Source organism: Periophthalmus magnuspinnatus, chromosome 10 (genome assembly GCF_009829125.3).
Source record: "Periophthalmus magnuspinnatus isolate fPerMag1 chromosome 10, fPerMag1.2.pri, whole genome shotgun sequence".
Taxonomy (NCBI): Eukaryota; Metazoa; Chordata; class Actinopteri; order Gobiiformes; family Gobiidae; genus Periophthalmus; species Periophthalmus magnuspinnatus.
Genome location: NC_047135.1, coordinates 16,870,568 through 16,894,778, shown reverse-complemented (window position 1 = coordinate 16,894,778; position 24,211 = coordinate 16,870,568). Strand labels below are relative to the sequence as shown.

At 37.6% G+C, this 24,211-nt stretch overlaps 1 protein-coding gene across 2 annotated transcripts in view; it reads left to right on the top strand.

Annotated features, from left to right (window-relative positions):
* The window catches only part of slc36a1 (solute carrier family 36 member 1), a 59,593-nt gene that overhangs the window by 25,461 nt on the left and 9,921 nt on the right, over window positions 1-24,211 (top strand). For both annotated transcript variants that reach the window (XM_033974093.2, XM_033974094.2), the window contains 5 exons: window positions 2,392-2,476; window positions 3,789-4,016; window positions 10,682-10,780; window positions 14,680-14,846; window positions 16,384-16,553. In XM_033974093.2, coding sequence (XP_033829984.1) covers window positions 2,392-2,476; window positions 3,789-4,016; window positions 10,682-10,780; window positions 14,680-14,846; window positions 16,384-16,553 — 749 coding nt within the window. The remainder of the gene's footprint in view (window positions 1-2,391; window positions 2,477-3,788; window positions 4,017-10,681; window positions 10,781-14,679; window positions 14,847-16,383; window positions 16,554-24,211) is intronic.

Sequence of the window (24,211 nt, the reverse complement as noted above, 5' to 3'; positions counted from 1 at the left end):
CATTTGCTAAAATCATTTAAGTAAATTTTTTCTTCATTATTGTACACATAGCACCCCATATTGACAGAGAAACACAAAATTGTTGACTTTTTTAAAGAATTATTACAAAAGAAACAATGAAAATATCACACAGCCATAAGTATTCAGACCCTTTGCTCAGTATTTAGTAAAAGCACCTTCTGAGTTGATACAGCCACATGAGTCTTTTTGGGAATAATGCAACAAGTTTTTTACACCTGGATTTGGGGATCCTCTGCCATTCCTTTTTACAGATCCCCTCCAGTTCTGTCAGGTTGGATGGTGAATGTTGGTGGACAGCCATTTTCAGGTCCCTCCAGAGATGCTCCATTGGGTTTAAGTCAGGACTCTGGCTGGGCCTTTCAAGAACAGTCAGAGTTGTCCTGAAGCCCCTCTTTTGTGATTTTAGATGTGTGCTTAGGGTCATTGTCTTGTTGGAAGGTGAACCTTCAGCCTAGTCTGAGGTCTTCAGCACTCTGAAGAATGTTTTCGTCCAGGATATCCCTGTACTTGGGGATATCCCTGTACTTGGAGATATCTCGGGGATCATTTTTTCTTTGATTGCAACCAATCGTCCTGTCCCTGCAGCTAAAAAATACCCCCACAGCATGATGCTGCCACCACCATGCTTCACTGTTGCAACTGTATTAGACAGGTAATGAGCAGTGCCTGGTTTTCTCCACACATGATTCTCATTTGCTCTGACATGCACTGTGAGCGGTAAAGGTCTTATATAGACAGGTGTGTGACCTTCCTAATCAAATCTAATTGGTATAATCAAACACAGGTGGACTGCAATGAAGGTGTAAAACCATCTCATGGATGATCAGAAGAAATGGACAGCACCTGAGTTAAATATATGAGGGTCACAGCGAAGGGTCTTCTGGCTGTGTGATATTTCAGGGTTTTTTTCTTAATAAATTTTCAAAAATTTCAACATTTGTGTATTTCTCTGTCAATATGGGGTGCTGCGTATACATTAATGAGGAAAAAAATGAACTTAAATGATTTTCGCCAGTGGCTCCAATACTACAAAGAGTAAAAAATTTAAGGGGGTCTGAATACTTTCCGTACCCATTGTGTGTGTGTATGTACATATATGTATGTATGCATGTTTACACATACATATATACAGTGGTTCCTTGTTTATCGCAGGGGTTATGTTCTAAAAATAGCCCGCAAAATTTGCAAAATAGTCAGCTTTATAATATATATGTGTATATATCTATATCTATATCTATATATCTATATATCTGTATATATGTATATATGTATGTGTGTGTATATGTATATATGGGAGCTCTAATTGTCACCGAAGACCCAAACAAAAAATAACAAAAGACGACTTGGGAGTGCCCACTCAAACTTTGATTTTCATGGGGCCCGCCTCGTAAAAAGTCAACGTAAAAATCTGAAACTCACATAAAAAATAGAACATGTCAGGACATGACAAAAATGATATTATGGCCCCGCCCTGAAACGTACAGGAAGTCAGCCATATTGGATCAAACCTGGGAATGACAAAAGTGCACACCCGCACATTAAGGACATCTCCTTGCACAGTTTTTATTGCAAACATTTCAAATACATACCTCTATTTTCCCAGTGTGTTGCAATGGCAATGCCCAACATTTGTCATAGAAATACATGGATTTTGGTTAACTGGGATGGAAAAAAAAAACAGGTTTGTCATAGACCATTGAAAGTTGGTACACATATTCCTCTCATCATATTGAACAAAAAAGCCAAAGAAGACATACCTCTATTTCCAACCGTGCAGGCGTGAAAATGCCATGAATGGTCTCATTGAAATGAATGGAGTAGTATTACACAGGTGCAGATTTTGGGGGGAGGGGTGATGTAAGTTGGAACGAAAGGCAGGATCTTCGCAGTGGCGTGTAACCCGCGGTCACAAGGGGTGGCGAGGGCCTTTATTACTGCTTGCAGTTTTAATTAAAATTAAATTTATGACAGTTTTTCTAAAGGCTCTAATTTTTATTTACAGTATAGGAAAATGTTTATATTTTTATTTCTCAAACAAATGTTTGTGCCTGAAAACAGGTATTTCATTCATTCTAAAATACAGTACTTATTTTTTTTAAATCTATGAAGGTTTGAACTTTGAGAGTGTTTAAACAAATGCGAGAAAATGTTAATGCCTGTGTGAGAAAAATGTTTAAAGTGTGTGGTGAGGGGTTTTACAGCCTTAAAACATATATAATAATTGTCAAAAATAAAGCTGAAATAAAGCGGATTTCTCCTATTCCAGGTGTATGTATGTGTGTGTGTGTGTGTGTGTGTATATATATATATATATATATATATAATCTATTTATATAATGATAATGTATAATACATTATTTTGTGTTTTAGGAGGATTGTGGATCTGTTTCTCATCATAACTCAGTTAGGATTCTGCTGCGTTTACTTTGTTTTTCTGAGTGACAACGTGAAACAGGTGAGAGCACGGTCTGTTATAAAAGACATGTGAAACAATAAACTTTATACTGAAAGAAAGTCAAGGAAGGATGACAAAAGTGATATGGAATTGAAAACTGGAGCAAGGAAGCTACTACTAGTAAACTGTAATATTTTACATCTACATTTAGATTTTAATTACTTGTAGCATCTAGGGATCTACAGTATAGCCCTGTCACGATAATTACTATAGCGACATAACATGTAATATATTATGGCTAAAACAATATATTTTGGGGCTTAATATTCATCATATGTACAATTTCTTTATAAAAGTGGGCAGATTTAGGTATTGTTGTACTACGATAACATTGTAAAGGGTTGAATAAGTGACTTCTAGAAGTGGCAAAAAGTAGTTTCAGTATTATTGTTTATCACAGTATATCTCTCTAGCAATATACTGTGCTTCAAAATTTGTTACTGTGATATGCCTAGGTGCCTTTTTATTTTGCTATTTTTTTCCAAACTAAACTAATCCCCCTGGGCAGATTATGGTCTTATTTTGAGCAAAATGTTCAGTTTATTTGATTGCTCATTTTTTGTGGTTTATAATTAGACTTCATGATCAAGTTTAACCCCAAGTTTCACAAATTTAAGCCCTTAGACACTGAATTATCCCCTATATTTTTGGACTTCTTTGGGAGCCTTGCTTAAAATGTCCCAAAATATCAGAACATTACAATTTAGTTTAGTTTACTACATCCTAAATGTAGGCATCGTTTTATGATGTTTACTTAATACCCAAAACAAAGGGCAAACCAAAATGAGTTACTGAAGAAATATTTATTTTGGTAGTGTGACTTTGTTTCCACTAGAGGTTGGTGTTTTCCTGGTCTTTATACTGTGGCTCTCAGAACAGACAAGACACAACAGGTTGTCAATGTTTTGCAGTTTATTTGAAAATAGATGAATTTTTGCTTGTTGGGATTTGGTTTTGTTTACTTTTATTGATTTATTGGTAATTCAAAACTTGATACTTTTCATAAATATTAAAGTAAAACTATATAACTTAGTAAAATGTTAAAACTATACTTTGATACATTCTGATACATAACAATAGATAAATGTAATGCCACACTGTGGCATATTATCAGAATCAGAGTTCACAAACTAGGAACTCACTTCGGTGATAAAGTGCAACATAAAACACACTGAATAAATACAAATAAGGGCATGCACAATAGAGAGACCAGCAGGTTGTGGACTCTCTATTAGAAAAGTTACTTAGTTCACTTTTTAATAACTAATTGTGGAGTTGTTTTGTGCGTAAATTACTTGTATTTGTTTTCCAGGTGGTAGAAGCTGCCAACACCACCACGTTTAGCTGTGCGTTGAACTTCACAAACCAGACGAATGTCTTTGTGCCCAGTTTCGATTCGCGGCTCTATATGTTGTGCTTTCTGCCCTTCATCGTGCTCCTTGTCTTCACCCCAAACCTCAAGTATCTGGCTCCTTTATCCCTGGTGGCAAACCTGGCCATGAGCGCCAGTCTGGTCCTCATTTACTTCTACTCTCTCACGGTAAGACTTTATTTTGAAAGCTACAGTTTAGAAATGTGATGGGCTACTACATTTGAGCATATAAGAGTTTTATTTTGAAATTCTATACAAGCATTTTGAAAGCCTACAGTATGGGCATGGGTTGGTATGCCTATTTTCTACAGATGGACCAAATGTGCACAGACTCATGGACTTTATAAAATTATAATTTTTTTGAAAGTATAACATGTATTTTTGTTTAGAATCTCATTTCTCTTCATCAGGACAGAGTGAGGTGCTGGCCAGGGTTTAGGAGTGTACTACAGTTTAGTTCAACTGGTCTCAATAGTCTTGTCATGATAATGACTGTATCCACTTATCATTATACACATTGAACTATTTTTTTTGAGGGTCATTATTTATCATAGGTACTTCTCTTTGTACTAGTGAGTTTTTGTACTTCTCTAAAGATTTGAGCTGTAGAGGTAGAATAAATAACTTCAATTACTCATTACCCCTTTAGTGTTGGGTGCTACCGTTGCTGATAGAGCGTAGTTGTGGACTTTCCATTACAGTAATTCTGCAACCACTTGTGCTCTCATGTAAATTCAAACAGCTTCTCAAAGCAGAGGCATGGGGCTCTTTAAATATTTTACTGTCATTACGGTAATCTTCTTGTATAGTCCCTTGAAGATGATTAATCAGAGCGCAGGTGCCGCAGGGATTTTCTCAGTTATTTATTCAATACGTCAAGGAAAAATATGGATGGATGTGTAAAATAGAGGTAGTTGTGTGAAAAACATTTGATACTTCCTTTAACAGGATTTTTATGGCTAAAAAAGAATAAACATCTAAGCGAGCTATACTGGTCTATAATGTGCTCAGTCCTTAAAGGGTTAAGTGTTTCATTGATATGTTGCAGCTCATGTTCATTAACAATACTGTACATATAGAATCACTTTGGGGGAAATGCCGCTTTAGGGACATTGTGCCACTGGCATAATAACATTTATCATTTATTATTTATATCTTTTTTAATCAGTATACTTCAAAATTTGTGATGACTGGCCTAGATGTCATGCTACAAATGGGACAATAAACAATAATATGGTTTATCATGATCAAAAGAGTAGATAATAATTGCAGTACATTTTGGGCATTTTACTTATCATTGCAATTATCTTGTCTCTACGAGCCAATCCCAGACTCACTGTTCTGCCACCATTGAAAAGGTTTTTAGAAAGGCTTCTATTTACAGTCATGGTAGTTTTTGTTTTTTTGTTTTTTAACAAATATTTTCTCTTTTTATTTAATGGTCAGTTACTGCTTGGTTTAAAGTAAATTCAAGGTGGGACAGGTGAAGAGTAACCAATCCGAAACATTTGCAATTTCTTCACTATGAATGGAGAGAGCTGTTAATGAAACTGTTTCCTATGCTTTAGTACAATTTTATCTTGTACTTCAGGTCAACTTGAAATAAATGTGATGAACCTGCATACATCCATTCAGCAATACTATCATTTCTGCTGTAACTTTTGCCTTTGAACACTTAAATCACATTCAAAAGTGGGACTCAAGAGTCATGTCAGAACAATGGAAAAATGGCAGTCTATTTTAACCAAATGTACCTCAAAGACACTTTTTTGTTTTCAGTATTTTATCAAGTTTTAAAATGTCAGAGCTTGTACATTACAGTGTTCCCTTGTTTATCGCGGGGGTTATGTTCCAAAAATAACCCGCGATAAACGAAAAACCCGAAGTAGAAAACTTCATTTTTTACAATTTCTCAGACAGGCATTAACATTTTCTCACATTTCTCTCTTGTTTACACACTCTCAAAGTTTAAACCTTCGTAAAAAAAAAAAAAAAAAAAAAGACAAAGCACAATATTATAGAACAAAACAGAATACTATACTGTATATAAACATGACAGCTTTTAGAAATACTGTAACAAATTTTAATTACAACTGCAAGCAGTGATAAAGGTCCTCGCTACCCCTTGCGACCATGGGGTACATGCCACCGTAAAGATCCTGCCTTTCATTCCTGCTTACATCGCCCCTCCCCCCAAAATCAGCGTCTCAGTAATACTACTCCATTCATTCAAATGAGAGAATTTATGACATTGTCACGCCTGAACGGTTGAAAATAGAGGTATGTCTTCATTGGCTTTTTTGTTCAGTATGATGAGAGGAATATGTGTTGTGAATTTCAATGGTGTATGACAAAGTAATTATTTTTTATCCCAGTGAACCAAAACCCATGTATTTCAATGAGAAATGTCAGACGTTGCCATGGCAACACCTTTGAAAATAGAGGTATGGTGTCAATGGCTTTTTTGCTCAGTATCGCAATAGGGATGTCCATGCCAAATTTCAAATGTTTGTGACAAAGTAATTTTTTTGAGTACAATTCAAAAGTTCAAGGGGGATGTAATGTTTGACATATGTGAATCGCGTATCTATGCATTCAGATCAAGATTTTGAACAAAACGTATATTAATGCCGGGAAATAGGACACTGCACGTTTGAGTTACGGGCCATTTAAAACTTCAAAAAACGTCTTTTTTCTTTGCAGGCTGGCCACACCCACATTTTATAACTTAAAAAAATTCAGGAGAGTAGCCTATAGATCTAGTTCATTTTGACCAATTTGCAAGTTTCTTGAATGAAAATCCACGGCGCAAAAAATCCAAATGCGAGAGGTAAAATTTTGAAAAAATGGGGTTCCGCCCACAATGGCCGACTTCCTGTAGGGTTTAGGGTGGGGTCATAATATAATTTTTTACTTGTCTTGACATGTTCTATGTTTGTACCAAATTTAATTTGTCTATGATGAAAAAGGTCTCTCATTGAGGTAATGTATTTTGATTTTTGAGATGGTGCTATTGAGTCATTTTGATACGTTAATTTTTTTGAACATCAAACTAATACATTTTTCACCAACCTTGAATTTTGGGTCCAATAAAATTGACTTTTCGTTCACTTTCAGGGGGGTCAAAAATGGCTTCATGTACTGTATAATCATAATCACAATGGAATTTTTTTCCCACCCATTATTTTTCTCCTAAACCATAACAGCTACAGTCATGTGACTTTCTCACATTGTGCCCCATCACAAATAAGCCCCCTGTGAATTTTTTCACAAGTCCAAGACAAAATGATTGTCTTCTATGAATTTTTGAAAATTAAATTTGAAGAGGGCGCTAGAGAGCCATTTTGTGAGAGAGTGCCTTGATTTGCATATCATTGCGTTCAGCTCACAAATGTGCATAAACGCTGTATTAGCGTTTTCAAACAAAAAATGTGTGAAAGAGAAATATTTTTTTGAAATATTCCAAAAATTGCGATTTTTTTGAAAATTCACCCTGACCACATCCAAAGTCATATTCAAAATGCAATTGATAATCTTTAATCACACATGGGTTGAGTGGGATTTGGCCAAATTTGAAGTCTTTGTGATGAAAACTGTGTGAGGAGATGTCCTGAATGTGAGGGTGTGCACTTTTGTCATTCCCGGTTTTGATCTAATATGGCCGACTTCCTGTACATTTTAGGGCGGGGCCATAATATCATTTTTGTCATGTCCTGACATGTTCTTTTTTTATTTAAGTTTCAGATTTTTATGTTGACTTTTTTCCGAGTCGGGCTCCCATTGGCCCCATGAAAATCAAAGTTTGAGGTGGCGCTACCGAGTCGTCGTTATTTTTTCTCGGGGTCTTTTGTGACAATTAGAGCTCACTGAGTTCAAATTTTTGACACCACTCACTGCCATGTCGGGGTGTGTTTACTACTTGATTTTTGCCATTTTCCGGGTTTTGTTCACAGTTTTAATAAGTCCCTCACCGGGATGTTGTCCCAGGCTCGGGCCTAATAATAATGGACATTTTTTCCACACATTACTTTTCTCCTAAACCATAAAAGATAGAAAGAAACATGTGACTTTCTCACATTGTGCCCCATCACAAATAAGGCTCCTTTTCATAAGTCCACGATAAATAAATTGTCTTCTATGAATTTTTGAAAATGGAATTTAAGAGGGCGCTAGTGAGCCATTTTGTGAGAGAGTGCCTTCTAATTTTTGATACCACTCACTGCCATGTCGGGGCGTGTTTACTACTTAAATTGTCCCAAAATGGCAAGCTGTGGTTTTTTAACAAATAGGCGCTGAAACACTGCAGGGCTGTAAAAACATCATTACAGAAAACTAGTACGTTCCACTTTCTATCCCTACACTATCTGTTAATATCAGGTATTGGTAGATACTTAAAGTCAAAGTATCAATATTGTATTGAAACTGAAAAATCTGGATCAGTGCATCTCTAATAGTTGCAGTTTATTTATTTCCAGTTAAATGCAGGTCAGTCATTATGATTACATTGGATACTAAATAGTCCTGTGAAAAAATTGTAACTGTTTCAGTTATAGATCACCCTATTATGGTCCTGATCATATTACACTTGGCTCTTCCTTTTTGTGGAGGATTGGTTTGGCCCCTACTGCCTTTTTTATGGATAACATCAAAACCTCTCATGACAGAAGCTGCAAATGACCTGTTCTGCTCCTAACATTGTGTTTTATCATCACATTGGCCTTTTCACACATTCTGTGTCATAAGACACTTTCACCCATCTCTAAGGTGTAAAAAAAAAAAAAAAAAAATCTGGACAAATGTGCAGCATTAAGAACATTGGCCTTTGGGGTTTAGGTCTGCACATGCATCATTTGAAATGGAAAATATTGTGGCGTGAAAAAATATAGTTTTTTGTTTTATGTGGTAGAGTAGGGAGATATTAAAGGTGCACTGTGCAACTCCTCGGTTAGAGAGTATGCATCATCTGCTGGTCTCCGTGGTGATGTTATTGACCTGAATGTTGTAATTGAATAAATTTAAAATAGATAAGTTTTATGCCATACTTTACAAGTGTTTTTATTGTTCACAAATACATTGAAAACATGCTTTCTGTGTCACCTCTTCATGAATCTCTCCATAGAAATAGATGTTTAATACGAGGTTGTCAAAAGTATTGAAAATCAGAATTTAACCTTTCCTGAATAACTTCTGAATGATCTTGAGTTGTATCAAAACAAGACCACATAGACTAGTATACACCACATGGGCCACTATGGAACCATGGATTACACAGATATAAGATGCATGGTCACATACAAGAAGGTACTAGGATTTAATGTTGAAAACCACATTCTATTGTCTAACGAAAGAGTTTTTATTATCGTTGTATTGTAATCGGTATAGAGTCTATTCCTTAATATCAAAATCAAGTTTGAAATTTTAATGTCATGACAATTCTATTTTAATAATGTGAAACATTCACAAGTTAGTAGTCTACCTTTAGTTTATGGTCCAGATAAAATACATTTATCATTTTTCAAAACAAATGGGCAAATACATTTGCTCAAGAAAATGATTGCTTTTTATATTACAATATGTCTATTTTTGTATGAAATTCTGAATTAACTATGTATTAAAACAAATTAAGATAAGATATGCCTTTATTAGTCCCACAGTGGAGAAATTCCAGTATTGCACCGCACAGTTAAAGAACAGAAGGAAAATGGTACATGCAATAAAACAAGATAATAGATAAATAGCTTTAAATAATTTAAAAAATAGACATAAAAATTAAAAATAGACTCTAATATAACATCTCCGTAAAGTGACTTGAGTATTGCATGTAGGTGTGGTTGAATGACACATGTTCAGTGTTAACAGTGTTCATTGTACAGTCTGGTAGCAGCAGGAAGGAAAGACCTGCCAAACCGCTCCTTCACACAGCCAGATTAAATCATCTTATTTATATTTTTGCTAAGTCTACTTTGTGTTTGTAAATGTCAGCCAGATTGCAGCTGTAAAGAGTTTATTTGATGTGCCTTACAAACACTGACCTGTCCTCCTTTTTATGAACTGTTATGTCTCTCATGACACAGACCAAAACATTAATTTCTTTTGCTGAAAATGTATCTTAATTATTACAACTCATAACACTATTAGTGCTATTATATTAACTTTTTCCCATGTATTTGAGCAAAATGTCTTGCCCCAGTACAAATATAATGTATAAGCAGCTCTTAAGGTCAAAATAAGTCCTGTGTACTGTCTGGATGTAATTAGAAAGTGTTTTATTGTCTGATAATCAGGAAGTACACTGTTGGCCCGCTAGCTGTTGTCAGCTTTACTGTGACAGCAAAACGCCATTATTTTGAAAGTTGTGAAACATATTTATAAACTCGTGGTGAATAATTAGGAGGCTCTGAATAACTTTGGACTGCTGCAAACTGTTTAAAAGAAATTCTTATTGTTTGTTTTTAAGATGCTAAAAATCAGGTTGAATTTATTTTTCCAAAAGCAATGTATTTTGACCTAGTTCACTGACACTTTTTATAATGAACTATTATTATTATGCTAGTCATGACTCAGACCGAAACATGGAATCTTTTGTTAAAATGAATGAATGAAATGATTCTAAGAACTAACAATTTCTTTCACGATATCCAATTTTGTGTCTCATTTGAGGCCATTTATCTCATGCTGATGAAATTTGAAGCAACAACTCATTCAGAATAATTTTTTCAGACAGTTTTCTGAGTCCATTAGGTTCAGTTATGACTTGTGTGTGGATTTGAACGAATTTGTCACACTTAAGAATAAGAATAATATTTAATTATGTTGTTTGTGTTTTCTTGCAGCATATTACGTATCCAATCAACCTGCCTAAAGTAGGACGGGCCAAAGACTACCCTCTCTTCTTTGGAACAGCCATCTTTGCTTTTGAAGGGATCGGAGTGGTGAGTTTTCATACAGACTGGCTGACCAAAGCATTATGATTGCAATTAGCGATTTATGTTTAAATTCTAGGATTCTGTTCAGCATTCACTTTTTGAACACGTCTAGATGAAGTAACAAAAGTATCGATGCGTCCATTTAAATTGTGATATCTTTTACCCCTATCACAAACCACATTTATATACACAGGCAAGATGAGTGAAGTGTCTTGCCTATAATTCAAACTACTACATTTACCGTATTTTCCGGATTATACATCACTCCAAAGTATAAGTTGTGTCAGCCAAAAAATGCATAAAAATTGTAATATAGCTAGTCCATTACATGGACCTATCTTTGAGGCTAGCAGTAAGAAAGGACAATATACACAAAAATTTCAAATGTTTTATTGATAAATGATTATTAATTGATTAATTGATTGTGTAATTGAATTGTTGCAAATTTTAACTTACCCATGTTGAAGAAACCAATTTGAAATGATTCGAGCTTTATGACATGGCGCATTATCCTGCTGGAAGTAGCCATCAGAGGATGGGTACATGGTGGTCATGAAGGGATGGACATGGTCAGAAACAATGTTCAGGTAGCCCGTGGCATTTAAACAATGCCCAACCCAATTGGCACTAAGGGACCTAAAGTGTGCCAAGAAAACATCCCCCACACCATTATACCACCACCACCAGCCTGCACAGTGGTAACAAGGCATGATGGATCCATGTTCTCATTCTGTTGACGCCAAATTCTGACTCTACCATTTGAATGTCTCAACAGAAATCGAGACTCATCAGACCAGGCAACATTTTTCTAGTCTTCAACTGTCCAATTTTGGTGATCTCGTGCAAATTGTAGCCTCTTTTTCCTATTTGTAGTGCAGATGAGTGGTAGCCGGTGGGGTCTTCTGCTGTTGTAGCCCATCCGCCTCAAGGTTGTGCGTGTTGTGGCTTCACAAATGCTTTGCTGCATTCCTCGGTTGTAACGAGTGGTTATTTCAGTCAACGTTGCTCTTCTATCAACTTGAATCACTCGGCCCATTGTCCTCTGACCTCTAGCATCAACAAGGCATTTTCGCCCACAGGACTGCCGCATACTGGATGTTTTTCCCTTTTCACACCAAATCTTTGTAAACCCTAGAAATGGTTGTGCCTGAAAATCCCAGTAACTGAGCAGATTGTGAAATACTCAGACCGGCCCAACCATGCCACGCTTAAATCACTAAAATTGCTTAAATCACCTTTCTTTCCCATTCTGACATTCAGTTTGGAGTTCAGGAGATTGTCTTGACCAGGACCACACCCCTAAATGCACTGAAGCAACTGCCATGTGATTGGTTGATTAGATAATTGCATTAAGGAGAAATTGAACAGGTGTTCCTAATAATCCTTTAGGTGAGTGTATTTACACTGTTTGATTAGAGCACATTTTTAACAATAGAATTCGATGTGAGAAAACTTACCTGTAATACAGAGTGGGCTCAGCCAATTAGGGAGGTGCTCTATAAAAGGAGCAAACCTCAGTTGGCTAGGGAGAGTGTGCTGTGGGTACAAGAGGTACTGCCATGCCGATTCTTTTAAAATGTTTCTTGTTTTTGTAAATATTTTTGGTGTTCAAATAAATGCACTGGGGTCTGCACTGGACAAACTGTCTCAACTCTGCTCTTTTCCTCGTTGAACCGCTAAGGTTGCTGTGCGGACGATTACAATAATGAAGAAAAAAACATTCACTGGACTATAAGTCGAATTTTTGGGGGAACTTTCTCAAAATCTGAGACCAAGTGCAGACATTTTATCTTTAAATGCAAGTTATAATAATACTAGCACTAACTTAACACATTTATATTTATTGAGCTACATGAAGCATAGACAGTGAACTGAATAGGTGTCTGGTATGTTAATGTAAGGTATTAACAGTTAATCAGATAATTAAAGCATAAAAAGCTAACAGGTTTACTCTCAATCTCACTCCAAATCACTAAATCCATTGAATTCTTCATCCTCGGTGTCACTTCTGAACAACTTCCAAATTCCTCTTCTGCATGGCTGTCATCAGGCTTAGCAGAATATGATTTTCTTTTAGGGGGCAGTGCACAATTGTCTGCATGACAATAACCAAGTCAGTGTGACAATAACGAAGATATAAAATTATATATTTTAATAATTTAACATATAATTCGCATATGAGTAAGTCGCACCCCCAGCCAAACTATGAAAAATACGGTACTAGTGTTTGCATTGCTAATGGATCCTAAAGAAGCATATGATTTATAACTTGAAGTTTATGTGAATCAGGTCGTCTGCAAGTCATTTAGGACCAGGTTCTCCACAAGCATGAGGTGCGAGATAGGAGGAGGGCTTCTGACTTAGAGGCGTTCAGTCATAATCCCACAGATGGTAGCGTCGCCCCATTGGCTCCTCAGCCAAGCACGTGCACCAAATGTCTGAACCTGCGGTTCTTCTCATACTGAGCAGGATTACTATTGCAACAACACACCATCAGTAAGGTAAAACTAACCTGACACGACGGTCTTCACTTCATGTGAAAGGGAAACCACAGGGTGTGTTCCAATTATAGGGGAATCACACTCCTGAGCCTTCCCGGTAAGGTCTATTCTATCTGTCTGATAGACGAACCTCGGATTCAGGAGGAGCAGTATGATTTTCGTCCAGGTCGCGGAACACTGGACCAGCTCTATACTCTCCATCAGGTCCTTGAGGGTTCATGGGAGTTTGCCCAACCAGTCCACATGTGTTTTGTGGATCTGGAGAAGGCATTCGACCGTGTCCCTTGTGGTTTCCTTTGGGGGTGCCCCGAGAGTATGGGGTCTGGGGCTCTTTTCTAACAGCTGTGCGGTCTCTGTATGACCGGAGCAGAAGCTCTGCCTCAAGTGGAGCAGTTCAAGTATCTCAGGGTCTTGTTCACAAGTGAAAGACAGATGGAACGTGAGATTGACAGGCGGATCGATGCAGGGTCTGCAGTGATGCGGTCACTGTATTGGACCATCGTGGTAAAGAAGGAGCTGAGTTGAAAGGCATAGCTCTCGATTTACCTCAATCTACTTTCCTACCCTCACCTATGGTCATGAGCTCTGGGTAATGACAGAACAAGATCGCAGATACATGCGGCTGAAATGGGCTTCCTCCGCAGGGTGGCTAGATGCTCCATTAGAAATAGGGGTGAAGAGCTCAGTCACACAGGAGGAGCTCGGAGTAGAGCTGCTGCTCCTCCACGTCACGAGGAGCCAGCTGAGGGGGCTCGGGCATCTGCTCAGCATGCCTCCCAGACGCTTCCATGGGGAGGTGTTCTGGGCATGTCCCACCGGGAGGAGGCCCCGGAGAAGAACCAGGACACAATGGAGGGACTATGTCTCTTGGATGGCCTGGGAACGGCTTGGGGTCCCACTGGAGGAGTTGAAGGACCTGTCTGGGGTGAGGGACATCTGGGAGTCCCTGCTTGCCCCCGGTGACCCGGTTTCGGATAAGCAGAAGAAAATGGAAGGATGCAAGTTGATGTGATTGGAAGCACAAAACATTAAATGCAGAAAGGGTCGACACACACACACACACAAAAAAAAAAATCATATCTAAAAGTTTGTGCAAGAAATATATTTTCAAATCATTTCATATTGTCATATACCGTATTTTCCAGACTATATTCGCACTTTTTTTCATAGTTTGACCAGGGATGCGACTTGTACTCAGATGCGACTTATATGTGAAATTATTAAAATATTTAATTTCAGATCTAAGATCTAACACAGGAGATTTTGTTGTTTGTGGAGGAAATTATGGTACTTCAAAATTGCAGCCTTTGCGATTTACCAGTTCCGTCCATTTAAATTTTGATTCACGTATGATTAATCTTGTTGTCCTATAGTTGGTAAATGTTGTTCTATGTTGTGTGCCAGGTTTTGCCTCTGGAGAATAAAATGCAACGCCCCCAGAGATTCACCTTGGTACTGTTCCTGGGCATGGGCATCGTGACTTTTCTGTACATCAGCCTGGGCACCATCGGATACATGTGCTTTGGAGACTCCATAGGGGGCAGTATCACACTCAACCTGCCCAACTGCTGGTATGAAGAAAAGATTAACTCTGTGACAAAAGATATCAAGTCTGGGTTATCCACTTTTGAGCTCAAACATTACTTTTATAGTCTGCAAAGACAGAAGCCAGATAATATTTGTTTGTTTTATTTATTACATTCAAGGGTTAAATGTTCAACTGACCTATACAGATCGAGTGTGTGGTCACACCTTATAGTATTTTCTTATAGTTAGTCAGTTTACGTTAAATCTATTTAGATTTTAAGATGCTAAATACTCACCATACATTTAAAAGTAGTCACTACATTGATCATTTTCTTACGAGTTTGTCCATAGCTTATATTTTTTGGCTAATGTCTCTCCAAAAATGATGGATTTTGCAAAAAAAAATATTTTTTAGGGCTGCAACTATTAATTGACTAATCTTGACTAGTCTACTAAAAAAATACCCTTATCTGGACCATACAGATTGTAGAAGAAAGATGGTCTCATTATTGTGATTTTCATCAGTATCACAATTTGTTCAGAGAGTCTCTATTTAGAAGCCTCCAGTCAGCATTTTATTGTTTGTTTATTTTGATCCCCATTAGTATCTGCAGCATACTGGGTCAGCTTCTCTTCCTGGAGACATTTTAAATTTTAGTTACAGTACAATTTTATTCACCATTATTTAACTAAAAACAGATTTTCACAATAATACAAACTAATTTGCCACTTGCTATTTGTTTAATCTCCATTTGGCAGATAAGGTATTTAAAGCCTCAATGCATAATAAATTGACTTAATTGCTGAGTCTGACTACTCGACTACTAAAATAATTGTTACTTTCCAGTGTATTCCATTAATAGAGGAGACTATGGTGGTGCCTATAGTTTAAAAAGAAGCTGAATAACAATTGGTGTCACAGATAATACTTTGTTTATAGTATTGGCAAAACCATAGAGTAAGTAACTATACTTAATTTGTTATCAGTGGTTTTTTGATCAGTGGGGGCATTAAGTAACATTTATATATATATATATTTACTGAAAAAATTGTATTAAATAAATATGGGTTCAAATATGGATCCTTTGTACCTAAGCACGCACCAATACCGATACTGGTATTTGAATATTGACACCAATATTGACAAAATATCAGTTCCATGATGTCAGTTAAGATGATGGTTGGGCCTTTCATTGGATGTAATAAGACTATTTACAGGCTGATCTCATAATGTTTGAACTTTTTTATCATACGAGGCTGTTCCATGGTTATTTGAAGTATAAATAACAGTTACACATTTGGATTGGATTGCTTGTGTAATAAGTTAACTGTATTTTTTTATTAAGGAAATATCAGGCATCGGCAGATACTTAAAGTCAAAGTTTCAGACCTGAAAAAGCTGGATTGTTGCATCCCTATTTGTGCTTCTATAGTCTCAGTATAAACCTGTGGGAAACACTGGTTAATTGTAGTTCACTATTTTTGATGTTTAATCCTGAGCTCTATGGACAGTTTAGAATGTTGTGAACAAATGAATAACAGTGTGCATATTACATAGTTTACTCCCCTACTCTCCCTCAGGACATACCAGGCGGTGAAGCTGCTCTACTGTTTTGGGATCTTCATCACTTTTGCGCTGCAGTTTTATGTTCCGGCTGAAATCCTGATTCCTCCTCTCACGGCACGAGTTGAACAGCGATGGGAACGGCCGGTCGACCTGCTCATGAGGACGGCCCTGGTCATCATAACATGTGAGTATGAACCCATGCCGCGGCTGTGCCTTCAGGCAAGACAGTTTACTCACCTGAAATCATACACACACAGAATACTACTGCTGTGTCCTCGAGCAAGACACGTCACACACCTTTAGACTTGTCATCACAACATGTTAATACAAAACCATACTACTGCTGTGTCCTCAAGCAAGACACGTCACACACCTTTAGACTTGTCATCACAACATGTTAATACAAAACCATACTGCTGCTGTGTCCTCGAGCAAGACACGTCACACACCTTTAGACTTGTCATCACAACATGTTAATACAAAACCATACTGCTGCTGTGTCCTCGAGCTACATACCACATACACTTGAAACTTTTATAGTCTCAGGTGTATGTGGTATGAGTCAGACACATCACCCACTCATCGTGGGCATTTGGTGTGGGAGTTAGTTTTGTCATGTTAAAAATATACAGATAGAGCATACTGCGTCGGTGTCATTGAGCAAGACACATGACTCACGTTACTGAGTGGGAACATGGTGTGTGAGTACAAAACCATACAGACAGAACATGCTGCTGCTGCTGCTGTGTCCTTGTGTAAGACACTTTAGTGTGTGAGTTAATGTAATGTTACTAAAAATGTTAACTTTTTTGGTACAAAGGATCAATACTGATTTTGATAAACCATAGATGAGTTTAACACTATTTTTATACAATAGACAGTAATTTTTAATACAAAACTTTGTAGTTTCTTTTAGCTTTCAAGCGCTCTCATGCATTCAGAGCACCCTAATTATTCAACGCAGTAAGGTAAGTGAGGAGTAACTTTGGACCACTGCAAACCATTTAAAAATGAACTAGTTCTGTTTTTCATGTTTTAAGACCATAAGTACAGCACCTTTAAATGTAGTTTGTAATTAAAATGTTTTTGTGAAACTTATAAAATTAGTATATTTGTAACTTCCTGAAAACTGTTGCTGACATTGTAGGATTTTTACGTCATCTAAACCAAGACCGTGATATGAGGTCATCAGACTTGTTTTGTGAGTTCTCTGCCAATAATTAAGTTGTTTTTAGATTAAAACAGCAGGAGCTCAGCAGATAAACCACTCTTCAAAGCTGAAATGGAAAAATAAATGAGTTGGTTTGAGATAAAGTGATTGCCACCTCCTGTGGTGAATCAAACACCCTTGATAATTACAAAGGTGAAATAAAAACATTCTTGTTCTTGTTTTCTTTATTTGACAGGGACCATGTACAAATTCATTAATCTTACAAGGAAAACATGATTTGTACCAGATTTAGCTACTGCTACTTTCCATCTGCAGTCCCTGGGCAGGTGAACACACATTTAAAAACACATATCAATTAACAATTACAATATACAACTACCAATTTGCCATACAACAATAACAATTAAATACAATAAAAAATGACCCCATGTCCAATACAGTATGTCCCCCCCAGTCCAGACTAATATAAAAATCATTATGTGCAGGTTTATACAGTGAGGACAGAGCAGCACCAACTAACTAGACTGATGTGGACACATTTGATTATTTAAAATGTACTTTTTCAAATTTCTAGTAAAACTATTAAAATCCACAGACAATTTCAGACTGTCTGGAAGCTGATTCTACCGCCTAATGGTTTGATTAGAAAAAGCCGATTGAGCAAAGGCCGAGGATCTTTTTGGAACTATGCAATTTCGGTTTACGGAGGAACGAGTGGGTCGGGTAGTTTGTTCAGAACAAAGGATAGTAAATTTTTTTAATGTAGGTGAAGCTGCATTATTAATAATTTTGAATTTTCTTAGATTTGAATACAAAATTAAATTATTGAAACTGAACATTTTATATTTACTTAAGATGTTACAGTGGTGATAATGGAGGGTTTTTTTATCGAGTGCCTTTACTGCCTGATTATAGGTGGATCTGAGAGATTTTAAAGCGCTCTCATTGGCCTGAGACCAGCAGGAGACACAGTAGGTCAGGTGTGGAATAATCATGGCATTAAAATATGTAAAAGCGGCCTCTACTGTCAGGCTGTTCCTCATGTGTCTAAGGGAAGAGATGTTGTAGCGGATTGAATTACGTACTTTTTTCATTTGTTTACTGTTGTTATTAGAGAGAGTTTGGTGGATTGTTGCATCATTTTATAAGCTAGTATAAGCTAGTACCTGTGTCAGGTTTTGCATGATTGTTGCATATTATTTCTCAACATACCCTTCTGTATATTACATACTGGACAAATTTGCCTAACTTCAAAAATTCAAATAAGAAACATTTAAAGGGCATTTAAGAATTTTATTTATTTTTTTCTAATTATGACTTGGTTTGGTTGGATAGTGCGTGTGGTAAATATTCATGATAATTTTACATCAGTTAAGAGGCAAGCTTGAGAAGAAATGTAAAATACAGGAAGTAGCAGTGAGTTCTAAAATGGATGCCCTCAACCAATATCAACTGTCATCTTCTGACAGCTTAAACAACAACAAAATAAAGGTAATGTTATGCAGTTTTATTTGTCAAACCATAACTATTGTAATCTAGATAAGTTTTGGTCCTTGTTAATGTTATGGTTGCCTCTATGTATGTCATATCTGCTACCCATGTCCAAACAGGAAATAAAATTATAACTTTCACCAGAATTACAAAATTAGAAAAGACTAGGCAAGACTATTAGTAAAATCTCAAACTATGTTTTAGTAGCATAGTACTCACAGTAGTAGTCTAACCTGTATGCACTTTAAGTTATATTCTTTCATACTAATAATTTCAATATTGATTATCTTTCAAAAGTCACACCTCTCTATTACATATTACATGGCATAATACTTAAAAGTTCAGCATCAATGCAATTTGCACATATATAAGTCACATATATTTTAGGGCTCTGCATTTTAGTGCGTTCTATCACATTAACTCAAAAAAATGAATCACGGTTAATTGTTTTGTCGCGCATTAACGCAGGTCACATATGTTAGTTAAAAACACAGGATCAAAGTGCCCTGCTCTGGTCTGTGAGCCGCTGCACTCATCTTTCGCCCTCTCTCTCTCAGCACATACACGCAGAGGGCGTGGGTCTGCTGTGTCTGTACACTGGACATGAGGAAGCACGCAAGAGGTCCCTGCTGTACACAGAGCGGGACTGAGATGAGTCCAATCTCAAATATTCAAAGAGTGAGTGATCCCAGAGAAATGGTGGCAAATGTCTGCAAACCAAGAGTGACGCTAAAAACATGATTCAATATGCACGCGCAGGATTAGCGCTCCATCAGGGGCAATGTGCGAAATTTACCGCATGTGTCAGTCATATTTACTTATGATATTAAAATCCCACATGTTTAGTCACTTTTGAGCTCATTTGAACTAGGACTGCACCAGACCTGAACTTAAACTAGCACTAAATAGGAGTCTTGATTCAGGTCTGGTAAAGGTCAGTCCTAAGACAGGACTCAAGCAGCCTTCTTTTATGCTCACAGTGAACAGAAGGGACCACACAGGACAATCACAGGAATACTGTATATTCCGGACTATAAATCGCACTTAGTTTGGCCAGGGGTGAGACTTATATGTGCGAGTTATATGTAAAATTATTAAAATGTATAATTTCACATCTTGGTTATTGTCACAATGTCACCTGCGCAAGGACACCCTAAGTTTGTTGGCAGCCATCTATTTCTGGAGCGGTGCTTCATCTACTTCCGGAGCAGGCAGAGTTGTTCAGAAGAGACACTGAGGACGAAGAATTCATTGCATTTAGAGATTTGGAGTGAGATCAAGAGTAAACTTGTTAGCTTGTTTTTTATGCTTTAGTTTTATCTGATTAACTGTTAATATCTTACATTAACAAACTAGACACATATTCAGGTTGCTGTCAATGCGTCATGTACGTGTTTACGTATGTGTTATGTGCGGTTCATTATACATGTTACAGTTCACTTGTTTGACCACTAGATAGTGGTGTTGTGTTTGTAATAAGTTGGTACAGAACGTATTCAGACCCCCTTAAATATTTCACTCTTTGTTATATTACAGCCATTTGCTAATATAATTTAAGTTCATTTTTTCCTCATTATTGTACACATAGCACGCCATATTGACAGAGAAACACAAAATTGTTGACATTTTTGCAGATTTATTAAAAAAGAAAAACTGAAATATCACACGACCATAAGTATTCAGATCCTTTGCTCAGTATTTAGTAGAAGCACCTTTTGAATCTTTTTGGGAATGATGCAACAAGTTTTTTACACTTGAATTTGGGGATCCTCTGCCATTCCTCCTTACAGATCCCCTTCAGTTCTGTCAGGTTGGATGGTGAATGTTGGTGGACAGCCATTTTCAGGTCCCTCCAGAGATGCTCAATTGGGTTTAACCCTATAGTGGTGGATGCTATTGTCGCCGATAGAGCGCAGTTGTGGACTTTCCATTACCATAACTCTGGAACTAATTGTGCTCTCATGTAAATTCAAATGCCGTCTCAAAGCAGAGGCATGGGGTTATTTAAATATTTTACCGTTATTACGGTAATCTGCCTCCGTTGTCCCTCGAAAGTGACGAATGAGAGCGCAGATGCTGCGGAGATTTTCCCAGTCACTTATATAATGCGTCAAAGGAAAAATACAGATGGATATGTAAAATAGAGGTAGTTGTGTGAAAAAAATGCAGTACATTCTGATTCTTGCTTTAACATAAATTTTATAGCTAAAAATAATAATAAAAGTCGAGGCGAGCTATACCGGTATACTATAGTGTGCTCAGTCCTTAAAGGGTTAAGTCAGGGCTCTGGCTGGGCCTTTCAAGAACAGTCAGAGTTGTCCTGAAGCCACTCCTTTATTATTTTAGCTGTGTACTTAGGGTCATTGTCTTGTTGGAAGGTGAACCTTCGGCCCAGTCTGAGGTCCTGAGCACTCTGGAGAAGGTTTTCGTCCAGGATATCCCTGTACTTGGCCGCACTCATCTTTTCTTTAATTGCAACCAGTTGTCCTGTCCCTGCAGCTGAAAAACATGCCCACAGCTGCCACCACCATGCTTCATTTTTGATGCTTAGAATTAAGGCCAAAAAGTTCTATCTTGGTCTCATCAGACCAGAGAATCTTATTGCTCACCATGTGTCTTGCACTTAGGAGAGGCTTCCATCAGGTCACTCTGCCATAAAACCCCGACTGGTGGAGGGCTGCAGTGATGGTTGACTTTCTAGAACTTTCTCCTATCTCCCATCTGCAGTGATCTTTGGGTTCTTCCCCTCTCTCACCGGACAGCCAGCTCTAGGAAGGGTTTTGGTCGTCCCAAACATCTTCCATTTAAAGGTGTACTCTTAAGAACCTAAAGTACTGCAGACATTTTTTTGTAACCTTGGCCAGATCTGTGCCTTGCCACAATTCTGTCTGTGTGCTCTTCAGGCAGTTCCTTTGTCTGAATACTTGTGGCTGATATTTCAGTTTTTCTTTTTTAATAAATCTGCAAAAATGTCAACAATTTCGTGTTTCTCTGTCAATATTTTGTGCTGTGTACATTAATGAGGAAAAAAATTACAAGTAATTTTAGCAAATGGCTGCAATATATCAAAGTGAAAAATTTCAGGGGGTCTGAATACTTTCTGTACCCACTGTACTTGTAAGAAATGTAGTTTGCCCATTTACTTTTATACCTTTCATATTTAATTTCCCATTCATTGATAAGACCATAATTTTTCATTTGGAACCAGGGGTGAAACTCTCAGTTTGGTCTGGGGGGTCAATAAGTTGATGGGATTTAGAACTATCCTTTGAAGGGAGCTGTAATGATACCTAATCATAAATTCAATATCTGTTATTACGATGAGGCTATTATTATACTACTATTTGCCATCTGAAGCTCATGCGGATGCACTTAAGTTTCACTTTTGTTTTCTCCTTATGGCGATTAATAACAAAGACAGCGCTGCGGACACATACTTTTGTTTTGATAACTATAAGATATCACTCTGCGGTTTCCCGAGTGAAAGAGGATGATTATGGCGCTTTACGCGGACTCATTTGGCTGCATCTTACGCACACGCGCTCCACATGGATATTTGCTACACCACATTTACTTGGGAATTACACTTTTACCAGAACCGAGGAGGAGTTTTTTTTGTGGAGTTTGGTTCATATTATGTGTTTGGTTTCAACTTTACACGCGAATACTGCAGACTGTGACTGAATGTGGATATTATTAAGCACACTTTGACTGTGAGACACTGTAAAAGTCCTGCACTGGACTCACTGTTTCTTCAACTCTTCTGTTACCAATAAGAAAATACACTGCTTTTGTCACTTGGCACAGATGTTAAAACCCAGTGGCTATAACGTGAGTATGTGCCATTTCTTGGTGCAGGGCGCAGTTGTGACTTGTGTTGTGACCTGTACTGCTGTTAATTCAGTTGATGTTTTATCTCAGAATATCCTGGTATCACTATGCGCTCCAGTTCTCATGTGCAAGTCAGAACTAGAGAAATCCGATGTCTAAGGATGACTAGAACGTACCATTAGTCCTGGTTTAATAATGACTTACTCCTGGCTTAGTACTGGCTTAGTCCAAGACCTAGTTTCTTCCTGATTCAGTCAAAAGACTTAGTTTAGTCCTGGTCCAGTCCAAGACCTAGTTTAGTCCTGGTTGAGTCATGATTGAGTCATGGTTCAGTCCTGCTTCAGTCCTGGTTTAGTCTTGGTTTAGTCCTGGTTTAGTCCTGGTTGCATCCTCGTTTAGTCCTGGTTGCGTCCTGGTTTAGTCCTGGTTGCATCCTGGTTGCATCCTGGTTGCGTCCCGGTTGCGTCCTGGGGTCCTCTACTCCTGAATCTCATCATGAGATATTCACTCGGTTCCATGAACCGTTCCAGGTCCGAGATGCCTCTAGTTTAACTTGTACAAACATCCACAGTGTCCTCGGTCCCATACTTCCTTTGTTTTGTCCGTTTCGTCATGTTTAAAATGCATAACTGCTGCAAAACAGTGCATAAAATTACATAATTATGCGCACATAATTTTACGCATGGATCTTTGTATCCAGTCTCCTCCTTTTACGCGCACAGCATACTCCGTCTGTTTACGGGAAACCATTGCATGTCATGCATCATTGTGTTCAGCTGCTCATTGGCTCTAAGGGGAAAACATCACTAAACGTGTATAATGTAACTGCCCACTCTCCCCCTTCTACAAGGGGGAGAGTGGGCCGTACTTTCAGTCATCTGTAGCACTGATTCACTTTCCGGGGCTCCAGTAACCCACAGCCCCCAACTTATTGGCCAATTTTGGTGTCCATCACAACAAGTTTGGTTTGCACTGAGGAACAAAGTTGTCGCTGTCAGACGTTTATTATGCTTGAAATCGACAAAAGAAATGCAAAAAAGTGACAGAGCAGATTTCACTTTCCTGCAGCGGAATGGACATGGAGGATCTAACTTCTTTTGTGGACATAATTTTCTTCACTGGATTATATTCTCTGGACCTGTACGAAACGAATGAGGCCAACTTTGTGTGAATACGCTGATGTTTGACAGAACCAGAGCACTCAAAGGTAAGTGAAGTCCAAATCCACATTTCTGGCTTTCCTGTCTACACTGGTGATTACAGGTGTAAATAGCTTAAATATTCAGAAAGATGAGTGCCGTAGCTTTCATTTGATGTGTAGATTGTTTGTGTGAGTGACGCAGAAGTAT